The sequence below is a fragment of the Apium graveolens genome, chromosome 2 (assembly GCF_009905375.1).
Source record: "Apium graveolens cultivar Ventura chromosome 2, ASM990537v1, whole genome shotgun sequence".
NCBI classification, from domain to species: Eukaryota; Viridiplantae; Streptophyta; class Magnoliopsida; order Apiales; family Apiaceae; genus Apium; species Apium graveolens.
In genome coordinates, this window is record NC_133648.1 from 22,541,552 (window position 1) to 22,562,460 (window position 20,909).

Below are 20,909 nucleotides of genomic sequence, written 5' to 3' on the forward strand. Positions count from 1 at the left end.
CAGGGACATGGACATGGACGTGGATACGGAATGCCAAGAGGGCTTATTCAGGTTCGACAGGAACCTGAAGACATGAATGGAGGTGGCTCTTCTGACCAAGATGTTGACAACAATGGTCAGTTTCTCCCGAATGTACCATTCGGTCCCAGAATGGGACATGTGGAAGCTGATGGAGCCAATTCAGAAAATTCTCGGAGATCACAGGCGGTGGGAACTCGGACAGCATTCTCAGAAGACGAACTGGCCGTGCTTCTGAGAGGCCTCAATGTTCGAGAAGAAGAGCCTGACGTGCTCGACGATGACAAGACGGTGTTCTTGACATTCTCTCGGGGTTACCACCTGACCGAACCTGAGATTTGGGGATTCTTTACTAGGTACGTATAAATCTCCTTCATTTAATCATGAATAAATTTCTATAAATTATGTATACATGTTTAAACCTTTGCATCTTCTGAATTGTTAACAGGAGATTCGGGAATTTCATCAAGTCCGTCCATATGGAAGAAGTTGAAGAGGGGGTGCAACCACTGTATGCACGCATGGTTGCTCACAATCCCTCCATTCTTCCATTCATATGCGGATCGAATCCGAATCTGAAAACCAAATATGTTATCAACGGAAAACATGTTTGGGCCAAGAAGTACTTGAGGCGGCGGCATACACAACCTCCGAGATTATCCCCCAGTACCTCCGGCGCTGATTCTCCGCCACCTTCACCATCACCACCGTACCTCCGACGCTGATTCTCCGCCACCTTCACCATCACCACCGTACCTCCGGCGCTGATTCTCCGCCACCTTCACCATCACCACCGTACCTCCGGCGCTGATTCTCCGCCACCTTCACCATCACCACCGTACCTCCGGCGCTGATTCTCCGCCACCTTCACCATCACCACCGTACCTCCGGCGCTGATTCTCCGCCACCTTCACCATCACCACCGTACCTCCGGCGCTGATTCTCCGCCACCTTCACCATCACCACCGTACCTCCGGCGCTGATTCTCCGTCACCTTCACCATCACCACCGTACCTCCGGCGCTGATTCTCCGCCACCTTCACCATCACCACCGTACCTCCGGCGCTGATTCTCCGCCACCTTCACCATCACCACCGTACCTCCGGCGCTGATTCTCCGCCACCTTTACCATCACCACCGTACCTCCGGCGCTGATTCTCCGCCACCTTCACCATCACCACCGTACCTCCGGCGCTGATTCTCCGTCACCTTCACCATCACCACCGTACCTCCGGCGCTGATTCTCCGCCACCTTCACCATCACCACCGTACCTCCGGCGCTGATTCTCCGCCACCTTCACCACCACCACCCCCAGCAGCAGAAGTAGCAACAACAGCAGTAGCAACAACAAGTCCCTGAACATGTTTGCTTATGTAACCAATAAACATGCAAAATTTGCTCTTTTTTTTTTGTTTTTTCAGTTCAACTTTTTGTAATTTTGGTTTGTAATGTTGAATGTTTTTGGAAAGAATTCTTGGTATGATGTTATGAATAAAATTCGAAATTGCATTTCTTTTTACTTGAATCTAGTAGTACTCAGAAATGATTGTTAAAATGTGGAAATGTGAAAATACGAGCAATAATTTCAAAAAAAAAAAATACGAACACTGTGAGAGTATAAAAAATACCTTCTACCACTAAGCATTTACGTTTTGAATGTAACTTAACAACAAAAGTAACTTGAAAATATTTTAGCTTACAAGTGAAAAGAACAACTAATGATCAAATGTTTAGAATATCTTTAAAAAACTAACTTATTTCATAAAATGAATAACTTTCATATAAAAGAGTTATTTAAAAAAACATTCATATAAGTGTAAATGGTCGGATACTTATAAGTTTATAAATGTGTTTGAATAAGTTTACTTCTAAAAAAATAAAAGTTTTATCAAATTAAATTTAAAAATTATTAAATATAATTATCTTAATTCATGACTTTTAAATTAAAAAAAAATTGAAAGACATATATGTAGAGTTTTAAATTATTAAAAAAGTAAATAAGTAGGATATACGTAAATCCTAACTTTCAACTTATATAAATGATTTGTTATAAGTTGGGCTGAGTTGAAAATTAGCCATAATAAGTTTTTATGGACTTAAACCCTATAGGTTGGAACGGAAATGGCTTGCCAAACAGGCCCAATATCCTGAGACAAACGTTAGATGTATAAAAAATTGTACAAAAAATTATTACAAAATGACGTATCATGGCTGATGTGACAATATGAAATGATTTATAGGTGTTTTTGATGCAGGGGGTCCATTTTCATATAACCAATAAAACCCTTACACGTGACATTTTATAACTTTTTTGGGTACCAATTTGGTACCCCTGGCATTTTCCAATTCTAAATAGCTGGAGAATATAAAAACTCTTTCATTCTGGTTAATATCAAGATTTTGAGAAAGGGGAGCAAGTCATATATGTCCTCACAAAAGCCTTGTCCAATAATTAGTTAGGTTTGAATTGGGTTTGTAAAAGATAAACAGAAGATTACTAGAAGGATTGTAAAACAAGAGAGAAATAAATGACCATCCCTCAATCCATTTTATTGTACTAAACATAGAGGATATGAATAGTGTATTATTTATAGACACATTAGGGGAAATTGTATTTGCTTTGGTCTACATGCGTGGTTTACTCTAAACTTTGGCAATAATTTACAAGATTTTTAGTAATCTATATTACAACTTTTAGTAATCAGGGACTACATGTCCTAACATCCCAGGTTGAGCGAGATCGAACCCATAATTGGGACAACAAGAAATAAGGTCTTTGGTATTGACAGATTCAACTCAAAACAATGTTATATATCACTTCAGTAGAGGGGGAAAAAAACTCATGTGATACATAAATAGATGAAATTTCGGCCTGCCCTAACACGGCGTCTGTGTGCCCTCCTTTGCTATGACCTACATTAAGATCTTATTTCGTTTGATCTATGTTCAGTTGTACAAAGAGTCTAAGACTCATTTTCTAAACACATGACAAGAATTACAAGTCCAATGGAAAACATACCAAAACTTAACTTGTAAATCTTATGTCTTTAGTTTGATGAGCTCCGAAACCAGACCATGCATCTAGCCTTGGTCAAAATGCTGATACTAGGTAGATTTGTTTCCACTAAACATGGATTGTTTCTGCACTTTAGACAGAGACCTTTTTCTCTACTATTTCTCAACACTTTAATCACCATATATATTATCAGCAATCCCCTAAAGCTAAATATGTAAAGCATAATCATTTTTCAGACTCACCAAACCGCCAAACCAAACTTAGCCAATGCAATAAGGCAGCAAGGCTACCCAAGTAATTCTAACATAAGACTAACACAAATCAAGTCTTAATCAGCAGACCAACATAACAAACTTCAACCTTGCATAGATTCTACACTATTTAATACTTTTGGATATGTCATATATCTATTTATAATGTTGTATATTATGTCTACACTATTTAATACTTTTGGATATGTCATATATCTATATATAATGTTGTATATTATGTGAACACCACATGTACATAACATACAAGTTCTCACGTGTAGCTCACTCAAATTTCCTCCCATTAAATAAATATATGACACAGACTCCTGGAGAAAAGGAAACTGGAGTACTATGTGCTTGATAATATTAACCTATTTAAACTATAAGGTACTCACTATGTAAGAAATAGTATCCACGGGACACATAATTGCAAATAGTAGAATCCATAAACAGAAACTGATAATTGCCTTGCATTGAAATTAACTAGATGATACGCCAATCTGATAAAATCCAAGACAGCAACGCAATCCGAACCCAGCTGCAACGTCACAGCTCCAACCTTCCAACATTACAAGATATGGTAGGTCAGTAAAAAACAAGTATAAATCATGTTGACAAACTTAAAGTCAACCTGGCTTGCTGAGAAAAGAGGGAAGTGGTGAATTATCTTTGACCAACAATATAAAATACAAAATAAAAATAAAATTCAGATGTAAACCTAAAATTAATACTATGTCGATTTCCCCTGGAGCTTAAAATATCCTGTTAAAAAGACATTGGAACGTTTTACATATAAACTATGCCAAAGGACAAACATAATATTGTTTCTTTAATGTAAAAAAAATATAACAATCAAACCAATCATCTGAATTAGATTCGAGATTCTGTTTCCCAAATTTATTTGCAACAATTAATGTCATAGCATGTGTATTGAATACTTTCTTACAGTCCAAAGACTGTTTTCTATGTAAAGGCGCCTCTATAAATTCTACCCTAAACTAGTCAAAAACCTATTAACAGTTCCTAGGCTTAGTATTGGGAAGTAAGAGATGCAATAAAGCCATTTTACTGCTTCTTGTTGTAAGGCAACTCTCTAAAGCCTTGTCAGATACTGCTTGGAAACATGAATAAATCTAATACTTCATATAATCTATATTTATTTATCTTTCTTTATCTATCTGCGATTGTTTTTGTCTTTAACCTTGCCAGATTGATTCAAATGCTAGTTTCGAACAACCTGTAGCCTGTGTGTACATCCATTTTATTAATGTCGTATTTGCATATGGACACATTAATTAACCGCACATTATTCACCTAATGGAAACATATCTTCAATATTTTACCCCAACTCTTCAATTTTCCTAGAGTAACCGTTTCGGAAACTTGACACTTGGACATGGGTATGGACACTCGGTCACCTATTTTAGGCCAAAAATATGTAAAATTCCGAAGCTTGGACAAGTATCCACATTGGAAACTTTTAGCTGAGTCCGGTAACATAGTTTCTTCATGCTTCCAGAGAAATGATTGTGACCAATCTGGACATTTTAATGTATATCTATATAAATTTATTTGGATTTATATCCACTAAAATTAAAGGGGATGGGGATTCTAAGTGCACTCTACATATATACTCTATAAGGAAGATGCACAAGGATCTGCTTCCACATGACAGGAACATTTTACTTTTTTACTGAGAAATATTGCAGGCGAACACACCAGAAGTGCCCGGGCAGGAACTCGGCAGCAGCAAGGTGGAAACATGGGGAAATTAGGCAGACAGGGAAGGAGAAGAACCTATTAGGGGTTTAGCTTTTTAATAAGAAAAGTAGGGTAACTGGCTAAAAGGAAATTGTGCGTCAAAGATTGCGGCGGCGAGAATAGTTTTCTGCTTTTTAGGTTCTCTCAACTTTGTAAGTTTGCACCAGATTACTAAGTATTATATAGATGATCTGCTGACATGTACCATCTCTTACTTTTTGTTCTTTAACACTTTATTCTCAACGCCCTCCCTTGATAAAAACAATCAGTGATGTTAATTAAAAAATTATATTAGTAATGCGGGCATGTATTCTAGTGTATCTACAAGTCGGAGTTTTGCCCTAAATTTGAACACTTCAAAAGATATAGGGTCGACGGACGTGATGCAGAGCAGGAAACTGAGATATTAGTCTGTAATTATATATGTTGTTATTTAGGAATATATTTAACTAATTAATTGTATGTTATCATAAGGTTTAAGTGTATTATGTATTAAGTAATAAGAGTTATTCTAGATTATGGTAGAGAATACTAAAGGATTTATTTTCTTTTATCTTCACAGTTAATTTTAAGGATTATTAAAGGAGATGCTATATTTTTATTACTGATAGATTTTGATAAATTATTCTTTTGCTAAGGGTTGCGATCCTAACAAATTCATGTCTTCTGCGGTTGAGAAAATTCTAAGGGAAACTTCCATTGATAGTGGTTCATCTTCATATTATCCATCTTTTTATTTGATTTTCTATCCATCTTTCTATTTGTTTTTCTCTTTTGTTCAGACACCAGGTTTACATTTTTTTTTATAGTTGGGAGATCTAGAGTTTTCTAAGAAAAAAATCCTATTCTCAGGCACTTTTCACCGATACCGATCAGTGATAAGTTCCGTTCATCACGATTTTGTTCATCAAAGAAAAATTTCTTTAATGGCCAAAACAGAAGAGCAACTAGTTAGAATGACGTCAAATGCCGCTAGCGTTAACTTCAAATGAAGAGTAACTTGGTAATATGGTAGATGAGCAAGTGGTGAAATGGGGTGGAGAAAAAAGTTTCAGGAGAACATATTAGGTAATAAGCACCACGAGGAAAGCAAATCATATAATAAACATGTTTTAATCGTTGGATAGAATCAAACTGTTCAAGGTCCAAAACTTATTTGTATTAACATTGAACAAAAGAGGGAGATGAGGCACCTAAGATTGATGAAATCTTGAGCAAGGATACTGAAATCATCATGGTAGTGCAAATTGATTTTTTAGGCGAAGACACCATCTTGAGAACGTCTACCACATAAAATATCTTATTCTTTTCATGTTGGATCCAATTTCTTACTTATGAAGGAGCAGTTTGAAATCTTCAAGTTCTATGGTGAATCAACTTTTAATTTGTTAATAATTTTGAGGTTATAAAACTCGTGGACAAGTTCTTTTAGAAGGCCAGGACAATGATGCGGAGTAAGAAATTAAGATACGAGTATATGTTTAGTTTATGTTTTACTAGGAAAAGATTTAATTGTATACTATTATAAGGTTTAAGTATATATATACTAAACAATTAGGATTATCCTAAATTATTGCAGAGGATAGAAAAAGGATATGTTTCCTGTATCTTTATTATAAGGATTTATTTGGCCGGCTAGATTTAGGGATTTACTAAAGAGAGAAGTGATATTTTATTACTTCCTTCTCTTTTGTGGTTGGGGAATTATAGGGAATGGATTTTGGATTACCTTAGGGCTTGTAACTACTTTTAATCCACCACTTCTATCTTTATATTTGCTTTTCTCTTTTATCGTGCATCAGATTCATCCATTGGTATCAAACCCAAGTTTACACCAATTTTTTAATTTTTCAGAGATCTAGGGTTTCAAGTATATTAAATTTATAACCATCTTCAGTGCATTGCGTGCAACTTGATGAACTATAATTATAATATATAGCACTAGGAAGAGGGAATGGTTTATGAGTTGGCTGTCTGTTTTTGTTCCATGAGCTGCCCACAAATGTTTATTCTAGAATTTTTAACTTAAGATAGAAGTTCCACAAGATAAGATTGAAATTGTATTTTTGGCTATGTAACAACTTAATCTATATATCTTGTTTAGGAAGGGTACCCCATTCCGGCAAAATATAATAAAAATGTTACTTTAAATTACATACTCTTTTCGTAATACATACATAAATATATACATTAATCATATAACATCCAGAAGATGATAGATTTTAAATTGAAATAGAATCATGAAATACAATATATATATATATATATATATATATTTCAGATTGTGTATATCAGCTGTGTGTGTGTGATAAGGGAAAGAAGAGAAAGGAAAGAAGAGCAGTAGTGTATGTAGTGATATATGTCGAAGAAGAGAAACTCAAGAACTGCTATGTATATATTAATATTGGTTGTAATTAAAATGAGGGGGGTTGCTCTCCTTATATAGGGAGTAAAACTTGGTCCCCAAGGTTGGAATAGTAAACCCTATCTAATGACATAAGCATGACATCATGTTGCTTACATCATCTCTAACATTCCCCCTCAAGTTGGTACATATATATCACTCATGCCCAACTTGCCAATAAGAGGATGAAGCAATTTTCCACTTAAACCCTTAGTTAAAACATCAGCTAATTGATCTTATGATCTAACAAACTGAATACTGATGACATTATTATTGATATTCTCTTTAATAAAGTGTCGATCAATCTCAATATGCTTCGTTCGATCATGTTGAACTGGATCATGTGCAATCGCAATATCTGATTTGTTATCACAATGCAGCTTCATTGGTGTGTCTGATCTAAGTCCCACCTCCGTTAGAAATAATCTAATCCATAGCAATTCATGTACACCTCGAGCCATAGCTCGGTACTCTGCTTCAGCACTAGATAACGCAACCAACGCAACCACTGGTTGCTTCTTACTTCGCCAAGTAACTAGATTGCCTCCAACAGATGTATAATATCCTGATGTGGAACGTCTATCATGTAGACATCCAGCCCAATCTGCATATGTATAGCTCTCAACCCCGAGATGTTTGTTATTAGTAAACATCACTCCTTTCTCGGGAGCAGCTTTAAGATACCTTAGTATCATATAAACCGCGTCCAAATGGGGTTGACGAGGATCATGCATGTATCTACTTATAACTCCCACGACATATGCTATATCCGGTCTTGTGTATGAGAGGTAGATTAGCCTTCCAACTAATGTTTGATATTGAGTTCTATCAACAGTGTCACCGGTATCTCCACAAAGCTTATGATTTGCTTCTCGCTTCTAGAGGAGAATCTGCAGGTCTACATCCCAACATACCTGTTTCGTTTAACAGGTCAAGTGTATACTTCCGTTGTGAAAGAAAGATACCACCCGGACTTCTAGACTTCAATTCCAAGAAAATACCGTAGTTTTCCCAAGTCCTTCATCTCGAATTCGGAGGCAAGTCTCTGTTTAACATCTGCAATCTCACATGTGTCACTGCCGGTGATCACGATGTCATCGACATACACAATCAATACTGTGATCTTTTCACCTTTTCTTTTCACGAACATGGTGTGATCTGAATTGCGCTGTTTGTAGGCAAATCTGACTACAACTCTCTGAAATTTGCCAAACCAAACCCTTGGAGACTGTTTCAATCCATATATAGTCTTTTTTAATCTACATACTTTTCCAATGGTTGTTGCTGTAGAAAAGCCAGGTGGAATGTCCATGTAGACCTCCTCTTTTAGATCTCCATGCAAGAATGCATTTTTTACATCCAACTGTTGGAGTTCCCATCCAAGGTTTGCAGCACATGATACTAAGACTCGGATATAGGCCATCTTCGCTACTTGGGCAAAAGTTTCCTGATAATCGATCCCGTAAGTTTGAGTATACCCTTTTGCCACAAGTCTTGCCTTGTATCTTTCAATCAACCAATTAGGTTTTTGTTTCACTGTGAACACCCATATGCACCCTACTACCTTTCTTCCAGCGGGGAAAGTAGTTAAATCTCAAGTGTCATTATGTTTGAATGCATTCATTTCCTCTATCATGGCGGCTTTCCATTTAGGATCACACAAAGCCTCCTACCAAGTATGTGGAACAGAAACACTAGACAAAGATGTCACAATAGCAAGTGATGAAGGAGATAATGCATTATAGGAAACAAAATTTGAGATAGGATGGTTAGTACAAGAGCGCACACCCTTTCTAATAGCAATAGGAAGATTCAGAGTAGGATCAAGAGCGTTACCATTATCAGTCTCAATTATGGGAGTTGTAGGATCTGTCTCGAGGTCAAAGGTCTCTGGATGTGGTAAAGTGGCAGCATCATCATTTTTCCTCCGAGAAAATGTTATCAAATCTGGTTGGTCAAATCTATTTAGATCATCCGACTCACTAAACACACGTGGACGTGATGATGATGTGTTTAAACTAGTGTTTGGACTACGTACATCAGTGTTTGGGCTTGTATTTGGACTACGTACATCAGTGTTTGGGCTTGTATTTGAACTAGGTACATTGATGAATGGAAGTGACTCCTCTGTAGCTTCACTATCAATACTATGCCGATTAATCTCCCCCCGAAGCAAAGAGGAAGAGCCAAGGGAGAAATAAGAGATAGACTCCCAAAAGGTAACGTCATGACTGACAAATATCCGACGCAAAGGAGGAGGATAACATTTGTAGCCCTTTTGAGTTGGTGAATAATCAATGAAAGCACATCGGAGAGCATGGGAATCAAGTTTATCCCGAGATGGAGAATGATTGTGAACAAAACATACAATCCCAAATAATCGAAGTGGCAATGGATGAGAGGAAGGTGCAGGGACAAAGGACATTGGTGTTCTAAACTGTAGAACACTTGAAGGAAGACGGTTGATAAGATATGCAGCAGTCATGACTGCTTCGCCCCAAAGATATTTAGGGACATGCATAGTTAAAATAAGAGACCGTGCTACCTGTTGTAAGTGACCAATTCTCCTTTCGGCCACCCCATTTTGTTGAGAGGTTTTCACACATGTGGTTTGATGAATAATACCACATGTATCCAAATAAGATGTAAATGGACCTTCATACTCTATACATTTATCGCTTCGAAGAATTTTAACAGAGGCGTTAAACTGTGTTTGTATCATATGATGAAAAGATTTAAAACATCTGAATGCTTCACTTTTGTGTTTAAGAAGATAGACCCAAGTAAGTCGAGAATGACAATCAACAAAAACAACAAACCACCTGTAGCCATCATGTGTAGGATGTCGAAATGGACCCCAAACATCCGTATGAATAGTAGAAAAGAGTATCACTTCTTTTATTTCTAGATGGATAAGATGACCTTTTATGTTTGGCCAGTTCACATGGTTCAGAAAAAAAATTCCTTAGTACATTGCTTTGTTAAATTAGGAAAAAGATGTGTTAGAACACCAAAAGATGGATGGCCTAACCGTCTATGCCATTGATACAAAGACTCTAAAACAATACTAGATTTAGATGACACCTGATAACTTGTTAAAGGAAATATGAGTCCCTTCCATGACATAGAGACCGTTCATCACTTTACCACTGCCAAGGACATTGCCCGTCTCCAGATCCTGAAATAAGCAGTGAGAGGGGAAAAATGTTACTGAACAATTGAGATTTTCAGTAATATGATGTACTGATAATAAGTTTGCATTTAAAGAAGGAACATGCAAAACATCTGATAATGGTAATGATGATGAGAGACAAAGAGAATTGCCCCGTCCATGAACAGGTGCAAGAGCTCCATTAGCAACACAAACATTTCATGTTTCACTGTGATATGATTCTAGGAAACTAGAATTTCCATTCATATGTGCTGATGCTCCAGAATCAATAATCCATGATGTAGGACATTTATCGGAGATTAAGTGACAAGATGTACTTGCATGGGCAGAATGAGTTGTAGGTGGAGTGGTGTTCAGTTGAGACATCAATTGACGGAAAATGTTTAGTTCTGAAGCAGTCATCGCTCCTGTAGAAGACTTACATTCTGACATTGTATGATGAGCATTAAAGGGAGTGCTTCTTCCCGTGCCTCTAATCGGGCCTCTTCCAGATGAGACACCTCGATAACTTCCTCGGGTGCGTCCTCCTCTTCCTCGGATTCTTAGATGAGGGTGCAAAGTAAAGCAATTCTCACGAGTGTGGTACATCTTGTTGCAGTAGTCACACTGAGGAATAGATTTTTCACCCATTAGAGCCACCGGAACTTGTTCTGATTTTTCTGTCTCAAGTTGTTGAACACTTCCCGTTAAGAGTGCAGATCGATCAGATAAAGTCGCAGGAGTCATACTTTGCTTTTGACTTTCCTCTAACCGGACACGTCCATATGCATCCTCCACAGTAGGAAAAGGAACCTGTCCGATAAGTTGATTTTTAATCAAATCATATTCATCTGACAGTCCATCAAGAAATTTCATCACCCTTTCATCTGTCATCATCTTCTGATATTTTTCCTGATCTTCGGCATGTTTACACTCAAATATAGTGTAATGTCCCAACTCGCTCCTTAGTGACGTAATCTCTGAGTAATATTGTGTAAGTGTTTGATTTCCTTGAACCAATGCCCATATCTTTCGGTTCACCTCGAATCGTTTGGCTAAATTGCCGGAGAAAGAATAAGTCCAGGCGAGAGAATTCCACACCTTTTCAGCTGTATCAATAAAGATATAGCTCTTGCAAATATGTACCTCCATAGAGTTAAACAATCATGAACAGACCATGGCATTTTCAGAATCCCAATCATCAAAACCTGCATCGCTTTCCTCAGGTTGCTTGGCTTTCCCATTGATATATTTCATCAATTTTTGAGATTTTAACGCCATTGTACAAGCTTTCGTCCATTCAAGAAAAAAAATTCCGTCAAATTTAGGACTCACGTATGGAGTATTATGAAAGCCGGACTTAGTGTTGCTTACAACAGTGTTGTCACTAGTGGCTGACACATTTACAACTTCTGCCATTTTAATGATTCAAATGACACACCCTTTATATATAGTCGAACCTTAATTAACGATATATATGAAGTGCAATCTGTTTTAATAAATTATAAAGCAGAAAATATAGTAGTAATGCAGATTAAGTAAATAATCGAAAAAATATAAATGAGAGTTTCTCAGATTCGAAAGAGGGTATCACGTAGGGATTCGAAATGGTCTGAGTAATAGCTTTCCCTGGAGACAACCTGTCAGAAAATGGCCAGAATTAATCCCACGCGCCAGCGCGTGAGGCATATGGTAGGCGTCAATGGCGTGTAGATCGGAGAGTGGCAGCGCATACCTGAGCTTTTGAACGCCAGAAGAAAACAGTGAGGTTGTCTGGTAATCTTCTTCAACTGGAATGTGTCTGGACTTGGTTTAATCGAGTTTTTTTAAAAAGAACTGGGAGTTTCAGAAAAAGGAAGTTGGCCTGACTTCATTCTTCTTAAAAAACTGAAGCAGATGTTATGGATTGATATAATCTGGCCATTTACTTAGTTACCATGCTCCGATACCATCTCAGATTGTGTATATCAGCTGTGTGTGTATGTGATAAAGGAAAGACGAGAAAGGAAAGAAGAGCAGTAGTGTATGTAGTGATATATGTTGAAGAAGAGAAACTGCTATGTATATTTTAATATTGGTTGTAATTAAAATGAGGGGGGCTGCTCTCCTTATATAGGGAGTAAAACTTGGTCCCCAAGGTTGGAATAGTAAACCCTATCTAATGACATAAGCATGCTGACATCATGTTGCTTACATCATCTCTAACAATATATATACAGAGAGAGAAGTTCAGTGGAGTTCATGTTTTATTGGGAAACCTGGAGTCCTATTTATAGGCCGTTAGATTGGATGAAATGGACGCCTCAGATTAGATATGTATAAAATCTAAAACTAACTGCAATATCTTATTTACATCACATCAGATAGTTTATTTGGAGACCTGGAGTCCTATGTTATATATAGATAACATACACATGACACTTCGAACAAGGAAGCACCCGTCTCCAATTCCATGAAATATACTAAAAGGTTTACATTGACAAACTAGGGTTCAAAAATGATGAATGGAAAATATAGGAAATTTTCATTTATATCAAATTTTTAACACTTTTAAGCAAAACAAAAAAGGTATTGCAAAAAAAATGATTTTTAAAAAAGTTTTTGCAAAATCACGAATTTGCAACCCAACAATGGAATTATGCCAACCGAAACTAAAAAAATAATATCAACTACAATCAACAAATGCAATTGCCAACTATATTTTAAGAAAACATACAAAAGTTGACTGCATTTGGTTGTGGGCCATATTTTTGCAAATATCATCAGGACGTAGGAGAGTTGCATATCAAATGCAAAAAACAGTATTTTTACCAACTTCTCAAAAATACAATTTTTGGAAAAATAAAGAACAATATATAGTCCAAACAAATCTATTATAAAAATTTCATTATAAGACAACTGCAAGCCTACATTAATTCTAAAATTAATGTTTGTATTAATACTGAATAGGTATACAAGTTTTTGACATAAAAGTTAATGTCCTTCTCATAAAATTTATTAAGTTGCCAAAAATATTAAAGTCGTATAAAAGCCGCAAGAAGGTGGATAAAACTGGAAAGGGAAAAACAGACAATTCACGTGTTTAACAAAAAAAAGAGTAAATAAATTAAAAAGAAAATGAAATAGGAGAAATGAAGAGAGAGGTTTGGCCTCTCGAATTGTCCATGCGAGCTAGTAATTGTAATTTTCGATTTACTGTTAGCAATCAATATAATAGATTAACAGACCTTGAGCTATTACTATCATCACTAGTGTGCATTGTTGTTGTCTTGCTTAGAGGTCTGCTAGGAGTGACTGAAAATCATACCAAGTGGTATTAGAGCAACAATCTACGGCCCCGGCAACACACAACACACAAGGGTGGAGGGGTTCGAGGATGCCGATGGTAACATGGAGGTCAAAGTTGCGGAATTGGTGTCTCAGAAGGTACAGAAGACGATGGGGGCGATAAAAACATTCGAGGTGGAACTCATACTCTAAAACCAGACATAGAGTGCTAAAAAAATGGTGGGGATCTGGAGACGCCGGCTTCTAGGCTGGGGGTACTATAAGCAGGGCAAGGAAAATCATAATGTCATGATATACTCTATGAAAAATGACCTGGAACATTTTCATTCCGAAATGAGATCAACGATGACGCATCTGCAATCGATTCAGTTACAGACACCGGAAAGGGTCTATGATATTGTCAATAATAGGGAATCTTGAATTAGAGGATCTGCACAAACACCAAAAGCGAGGAATGCCAGTTGTGTTTAGGAGCCCAAACGGGGACATGGTTTATTACGGAGGTGGAGGGTCCAAGGGAGGTCCCAAAAATTGGCGATACCACAAGCTAGGATGTCTGGACCCGATGGATGGATTCTAAGAGACAAGAGATATTTTAATATTTACAAACTATTAGAGGAGGAAATGTCGGTGGCTATGGTTGTGGCGTGAAGGAGACGCGCTAAAATGGTATCAATAGGAGAGTAAACGACAACCTATCCGGAGATTGACATATTTAAAGGAGTTTATTCTTCGTCAATTTCGCTCTTGAGTTGGGGGCTCATTATACGAAAAATTGACAGCGACTGTGCAAACAGCTACGGTGGTGGAGTTTCAACGAAAATTCATCGAGACAGATGAACCCTGGACAGGTTATTGGAGGAAATTTTACAGGGTCAATTTCTTAATGTGCTCAAGGATGAAATCAAGCTTGAGCTAAGAATTTCAAACCCAAATAGCCTCGAACATGCCATGGAATTGGATGTGAGGGTTGAAGAGCGAAATAAAGCAACTGGGTTTAAGAAAAGTATCTTGGTAACATTTCAAGGTGGGCAATATTCGCACTCGCAGAAAGGAGCGACATCAACATCTGTAATCAACATTTGTAACTCTAATGGGTCACAAACCAGTCTGACATCCATAATAAGTTGGCTGAGGAGAGGCCTCGGTGAATATATCTAAATACTTCAATTCGGACGCCAATAAGAGTGAAGTTTGTAGGCTTACAGATTAGAGCTGCGGGATAAGCGGGCCGAGGGCCTATGTTTCCGTTGCGATGATAAATGGAATATAGGTCACAGGTGTCGCAAGAGGGAGTTTATTGTCATTATGATAGAGGATGAGGACAAAGAAGGATCTGAGGAAGCCAGAGTGAACCTCCACAATCACCGTTAAATATATGATCCTATTGGGACCTTACTCTAACACCTTAAGGTTTTAGATGAGCTGGTTACTCAACATGGTATCAGAGCTTAGGCTGGCGGGAGAACTAAGGTTCGAATCCAGCCACCCTAACATTCTCACAATTTATTGTGGACACTAAAGGCAATTAATGTTCCAAAGATGGGCGCCGATGTTCCACTCTTCGACCCATAAATGGGCTTTCGAGTGAGGGGGAGTGTTAAATATATGACCCTATTGGGGCCTTCCTCTAACACCTTAAGTTACTCAACAATCACCAACTGAGGAGGCCCCTAGTGAGGTACCACGACACTCTGAAACTCTGTGTTGCTGGAGAAACTTGATGCGTTAAATATCCCCGTGACTGAATATGGGGTTTTGGTATGTCGTTGGGTAATGGGATGCTATAAAAGGGAGTGGAGTATGCGAAAATGTAGTGTTGCAATTGGATGGTGGGGTAGTAATTCAAAAAAAAATTCTGCCATTAAAGTTGGGCACAATAGATGTCATACTTGGAGTGCAATGGTTAGAGAAGTTGGGCGTTGTGGTAACTAATTGGAAGTCTCAAATAATGCAATTCAATATGGGGGATAACATAGTGACTTGGTTGGGGATCCTTTGTTGGTGTGCTCAAAAATTTCACTTAAGGCCATGCTACGAACGATCCGTAAGGAGAACATAGGTTTCTGGATTGAGATAAATAGATTAGGGAAGGCAACTGGGGAGCCAACTGGAACAAGCTTAACCAAGTAATCCTTCATTTTTAAATGAAGTGGTACAAGGATATAGGGCAGTTTTTGTTGATCCAGTTGGGCTACCAGAATGTAGTCATGAACATGCCATTTGCTTAAAAGAAGTAACCACGTTGGAGTGAGGCTGTATTGTTACCCTCAATACCAAAAAATGAAATTTAACGAATTATACAGGGGATATTAAAGGTCGGAACAATCAAACCTTCTACAAGTCTGTTTCGAGTTCCGTTTTGTTAGTCCGGAAGAAGGATCTGTCATGACAATTTTGTGTGAAATACCGAGCTTTGAACAAAGAAACTGTGAGTTATATGGAGCGGAGATCTTTTTGAAGTTAGACTTGAAAGCGGGTTATCACCAAATATTAGTACGGCCTCTACACACTTACAAAACCACGCATGATGGTCATTACAAATTTCTCGTGATGTTGTTTGGGCTCATGAACACGCCATCCACCTTCCGAGCAATAATTAACGATGTGTTTCCCCCATATTTGAGGAAATTCGTACTTGTTTTATTTGACGACATCCTTGTATAGAGTTAAACAAAGGCTGATCATAATGAACATCTACAACTGGTACTAAAAACCTTGGCAGAAAATCAGTTGGTGGCCAACTTGAAGAAGTGTGTGCTTGAAAGGGATGAGGACATATTATCTCGACACAAGGAGTAGTTGTCGATACGGAAAAGACACAAGCCATACTAGATTGGGAAGTATTATCTATTGGGCAGGAATTTTGTGGTGAGAACTGACTAGCAGAGTCTTCGATACATTACTCAACAAAGAGAAAGTGGCAGGGATTACCAAAATTAGATAATCAAATTAATGGGGTATTCGTTTGATATCCAATATAAACCTGGTAAGTCTAACGTGGCAAATGCTTTGTCGAGAAAAATAGTAGGTGAAGTAGAATTGGGCAGTTTGGTTTCAACTTCGTTGGTTGATTGGCTGAACCGAACAAAGGAGGAGGATCCCTTGTTAAATCACATTATGACTGAAGTACAGTATAAGACGAAGGAACATAGGGGTTTTTAGGTTGTTGACGGGACCTGTTGTATGAGGGCGGGGGGAGGGGGTTGTTTCTCCGGGTCGAAAGTTCAGGATCATTTGGTGCAAGTATACTGCAGTTATCGGGTAGGAGGGCACGCAGGAGATGTGAAAACATATTTGAGAATGGCTTCTGAATGAACTGGGTCGGAATGAGAAAAGATGTCGCTACGTTTGTACGTCACTGCGAAGTTGGTCAACAACAGAAACAATCACATCAATCTCATGCAGGACTGCTACAACCATTACCACTTCCCAATCCTGCTACAACCATTACCACTTCCCAACCAAGTTTGGGAAGATATTTCGATGGATTTCATCAAAGGGCTTCCGATTCCAAGGGTGTTGATACTATTAAGGAAGCTGGAGTGTTTGGAGTGTTTAATACTGAGGTCATTAGGTTACATGGATTTCCAGCGTCCATACTGTCAGACCGTGACAAGATATTTTTAAGCCAATTTTTTGCGAGAACTATTCTGAATGCATGGTAGGAGGGCAACCTCGTTCTTGACCAAAGTGGCTGCCATGGGCTGTGTACTCCTGCAACACCTCCCCTCATATGTCTATCAGGTTCACCCCATTTAAAATAGTTTATGGTCGTGATCCTCCGTCTATTACTCGATCAGGGCGAGGGAAGTCTGTTGTTGACTGTATGGCCGAAATGTTGCAGGAGAGTGATGCTATTTTAGATGATTTGCATTTTAATTTGGTGAGGGTACAACAGAAAATGAAAGCTAATGCTAATCTGAAGAGGAGGGATGTTTTGAGGTGGGAGAGAGGGTTTTTATAAAACTATAACCGTACAGGCAGAGCTTGATAGCAAGGTGAAGGTATTAGAAATTGGTAGCCAATTTTTATGGTCCTTTTGAAATTATTGCGAAGGTGGGTCAACTAGTGGACATGATACAATTACCTCCAGACAGTAGATTGCACCCGGTTTTTCATGTATCTCAACTGAAACATGGCATGGGAACCTTGCCAGTTTCACCTAGAATTCCTAATCAGATGAGCCCAGACTTGAAGATGATGGTGCAACCAGAGGAATTACTTGCAGTCAGAGGTAAGGGAAACGAACAGTCGGGTATGCTAGAGGTTCTACTGAAGTGGAAAGATCTCCCGGAATATGAAGCTATGTGGGAAGACAAGGAAGCCAACGACGCTCGATTCGCTGCCTTTCACCTTAAAGACAAGGTGCTTAACTGGGGGCAGGGTAATGTCATACATTGTACTAAACAGCCTAAAATATTAAAGTCGTATACGAGGCGCAGGAAGGTGGATTAAACTGGCAAGGGCAAAACAGACAATTCAGGTGTTTTAAAAAAAGTGTAAATCAATTAAAAAGAAAAGGAATGAGGAAGATCCAGTTAGGGTAAGAATTGGAAAGTAGGTCTTTTGTAGTTCTGGGAGAGAAGCCAGGCCTCTTGAATTGTCCATGCGAGCTTGTAATTGTCGTTTTACTTTTAGCAATCTGTATAATAGATTAACAGACCTTGAGTTATTACAATCATCACTAATGAGTACTGTTGTTGTCTTGCTTAGAGGTCTGTTGGGAGTGACCGAAAACCATACCAGTCTTTTCTGAGTAAACAATATCTGACAATGTTTGACTAATTTTTTAATTGATAATATGTATATCTCAAGTAAATAGATATTTGTAAGCGCGCAAAAGGAACAAAAAACATGGCAGTATAGGCGTATAGCAACAAAATGTATGCAGAAAGGTTGATTGAAATCAAAATGAAACTGTGTGTACACTCAGACATTAGCACAAGGAACAACAAACATGACACTATTGGTAAAATGATATATAATTAGTTTGATTGAACTCAACATGAAAGTACACTCAGACACTAGCAAATGCATAAAGGGAGAGGGGAGGGAGGGGGATGCTTACATTAAACTTGTGAGTTGACATAGCCCATGCCTTGAGCGTACTGTCATTTTAATAGATGATGACATAGTGTTAATTACTGCAGTCCACGTTACCAGATATGCTAAAAAGTAATAAAAGTAATTGAAAATCTAATAAACAATTCTCTGAAAACAACCTGATGATTCGACAGCTGAGATCCAACCGGATCCTTCTTAGCAGATGCAGATCCATCTCCGCCCCTGGCAGATCCCTTGGTATCACCCTGAGGCATGTATATCAGCACATCAGCGAGACTCTTACAGTAATTAATAAAAAAAGATGATCGGCATCAACTAAAAGGAAAGTCGCATGAATACATACCTCTAGCTGTGTGATAGTAATTCCATGCACCATCAACCAAACCAAAGATGGGAAGAAAAACATGTTAGCTTAAACTCATGACCGTAAAATGTTAACACACTCAACATAAAGAACATAGACTGATACATCACCAATGTCACCAGGTAAGAATATCAGCAAGAGTGAGGACTGACCATTTTACGTGTCACAATTGCCTACACCTTCCCCTTGGGTTAACATTATCTATTAATGGTATTGGGAAAATATACAATCAAAATGGAAAGTCCTCCTTTGTAAGAAAATTGTTAAATTAAAACATAAAAATTTAAAGAACCGCACAACTACCTTACAGGTAAATACTGCAAAGTGCAAACAAAGAAAAACAATAACTAAAAGGGATGTTAGTTACCTCTCTGTACCTAGCTAGGTAAGCCTTAAGGGGATCAATGTAATCTTCGAAACCTAAAGTAGCCATTGCCCAAAGCAAATCATCCCCATTAATAGTCTTCCTCTTCTCTTTCTGACATTTGTCACTTGCCCTACACAATGTAACACCTTAAATCACTTCCATTTACAGCCAAATTTATCATCTTTACAAGTAAAACACAGCATAATTTAGCAAAAAAAAAACAGCATAATTAACTTGGGGATTCACTTGGGTATTTCTAAATACGCTCACACAAAACCACACACACTAAATTTGACATTTTTAAATGAGCTTTCATAAAAATGACACATATACACACTAACTGCAAGATTTTTACATAATTGTTTAGAAAATTAATCAAATTACACAGACAAACTAATGTGAGAGAGGGGGGAGAGAGAGAGAGAGAGAGAGAGAGAGAGGGAGGGAGGGAGAGGGAGAGAGAGAGGGAGGGAGATAGGGAGGGGAGAGAGAGAGAGCGAGAGAGAGAGAGAGAGAGCATACTCGCTGGTAATGAAGCTTATGAATTCAGAAACACATTCCTGAACAGTGTCCTTAGCATCCTTAGCAATCTTACCATTAGCAGGCAAGGCCTTCTTCATGATCCTACTAATATTAGCAATTGGTAGGAACCTATCTTGCTCCCTCACATTTGACCTTGGACTCTGATCTCCACCACTTTCATGACTTCCACCAGCAGGACTACCTGGACCATCAGCCATTTCCAAACCTAAAACAATCAAGAACCCACGAAGAAATTAATCAGAAAAATATCAAGAAATAATTATAAGAGAAAATAAAACAAACCCAGGAGAGAGAAAAGAGAGACCTTAAAAGGGTAGTGAGAAATAAGGGAGAATTTGTATTTGGCGGGGGGTTTAAAGGAGGGAGTGATTTGAGTGTAATTGAGGAAGATCGGACGCTTGAGAAGAAATAGAGAGAGAGGTGAATGGATGGATGGTTTTTAATGTAACTCAAAGTTGAGATGAGTAGGAGAGAGAGGCCTATTTTGGGAAATTCTTCCCCACTCAACATGTAACTGGTTTTGAGATAATAAACGTGATAAAATAATTATTTAATGAATATTAGTATAAATTTAAAATATTAAAAGTTATAATTTTTATTTTCAGTTTCTGTAAATTTAAAATGTGATAGGATGGTATTATTAGAAAAAAGATTGTAGAGATGCACTCTTCCATTCAC

General features: G+C 37.9%; 4 protein-coding genes across 6 annotated transcripts; 1 reads left to right on the plus strand and 3 right to left on the minus strand.

Moving 5' to 3' along the window:
• Positions 1 to 1,278: 1,278 nt before the first annotated feature.
• Positions 1,279 to 8,185, minus strand: LOC141686465 (secreted RxLR effector protein 161-like). The gene is made up of 2 exons (XM_074491500.1): positions 7,700 to 8,185; positions 1,279 to 1,374 (listed from the first exon to the last, which is right to left on the minus strand). The coding sequence occupies exons 1-2, from the start codon at positions 8,183 to 8,185 to the stop codon at positions 1,279 to 1,281; spliced, it is 582 nt and encodes a 193-aa protein (XP_074347601.1).
• On the minus strand, positions 3,500 to 20,722 carry LOC141707108 (nuclear transcription factor Y subunit B-1-like). Of its 3 annotated transcripts, none has more exons than XM_074510100.1 (6): positions 20,536 to 20,720; positions 20,211 to 20,436; positions 19,689 to 19,818; positions 19,116 to 19,202; positions 18,962 to 19,001; positions 3,500 to 3,845 (listed from the first exon to the last, which is right to left on the minus strand). In XM_074510100.1, the coding sequence occupies exons 2-5, from the start codon at positions 20,426 to 20,428 to the stop codon at positions 18,963 to 18,965; spliced, it is 474 nt and encodes a 157-aa protein (XP_074366201.1). In that variant the 5' UTR covers positions 20,429 to 20,436; positions 20,536 to 20,720; the 3' UTR covers positions 3,500 to 3,845; position 18,962. The 3 variants fall into 3 exon arrangements, with proteins under 3 accessions (XP_074366201.1, XP_074366203.1, XP_074366202.1); XM_074510102.1 differs by lacking the exon at positions 3,500 to 3,845 and adding an exon at positions 4,030 to 4,048 and having other exon boundaries at positions 20,536 to 20,722; XM_074510101.1 differs by lacking the exon at positions 3,500 to 3,845 and adding an exon at positions 10,366 to 10,629 and having other exon boundaries at positions 20,536 to 20,722.
• On the minus strand, positions 10,822 to 12,021 carry LOC141686471 (uncharacterized). The gene is made up of 2 exons (XM_074491505.1): positions 11,779 to 12,021; positions 10,822 to 11,733 (listed from the first exon to the last, which is right to left on the minus strand). The coding sequence occupies exons 1-2, from the start codon at positions 12,019 to 12,021 to the stop codon at positions 10,822 to 10,824; spliced, it is 1,155 nt and encodes a 384-aa protein (XP_074347606.1).
• LOC141686473 (uncharacterized) lies at positions 17,220 to 18,348 on the plus strand. Its single transcript, XM_074491510.1, has 3 exons — positions 17,220 to 17,554; positions 17,638 to 17,782; positions 17,950 to 18,348. The coding sequence occupies exons 1-3, from the start codon at positions 17,220 to 17,222 to the stop codon at positions 18,346 to 18,348; spliced, it is 879 nt and encodes a 292-aa protein (XP_074347611.1).
• Positions 20,723 to 20,909: the final 187 nt, after the last annotated feature.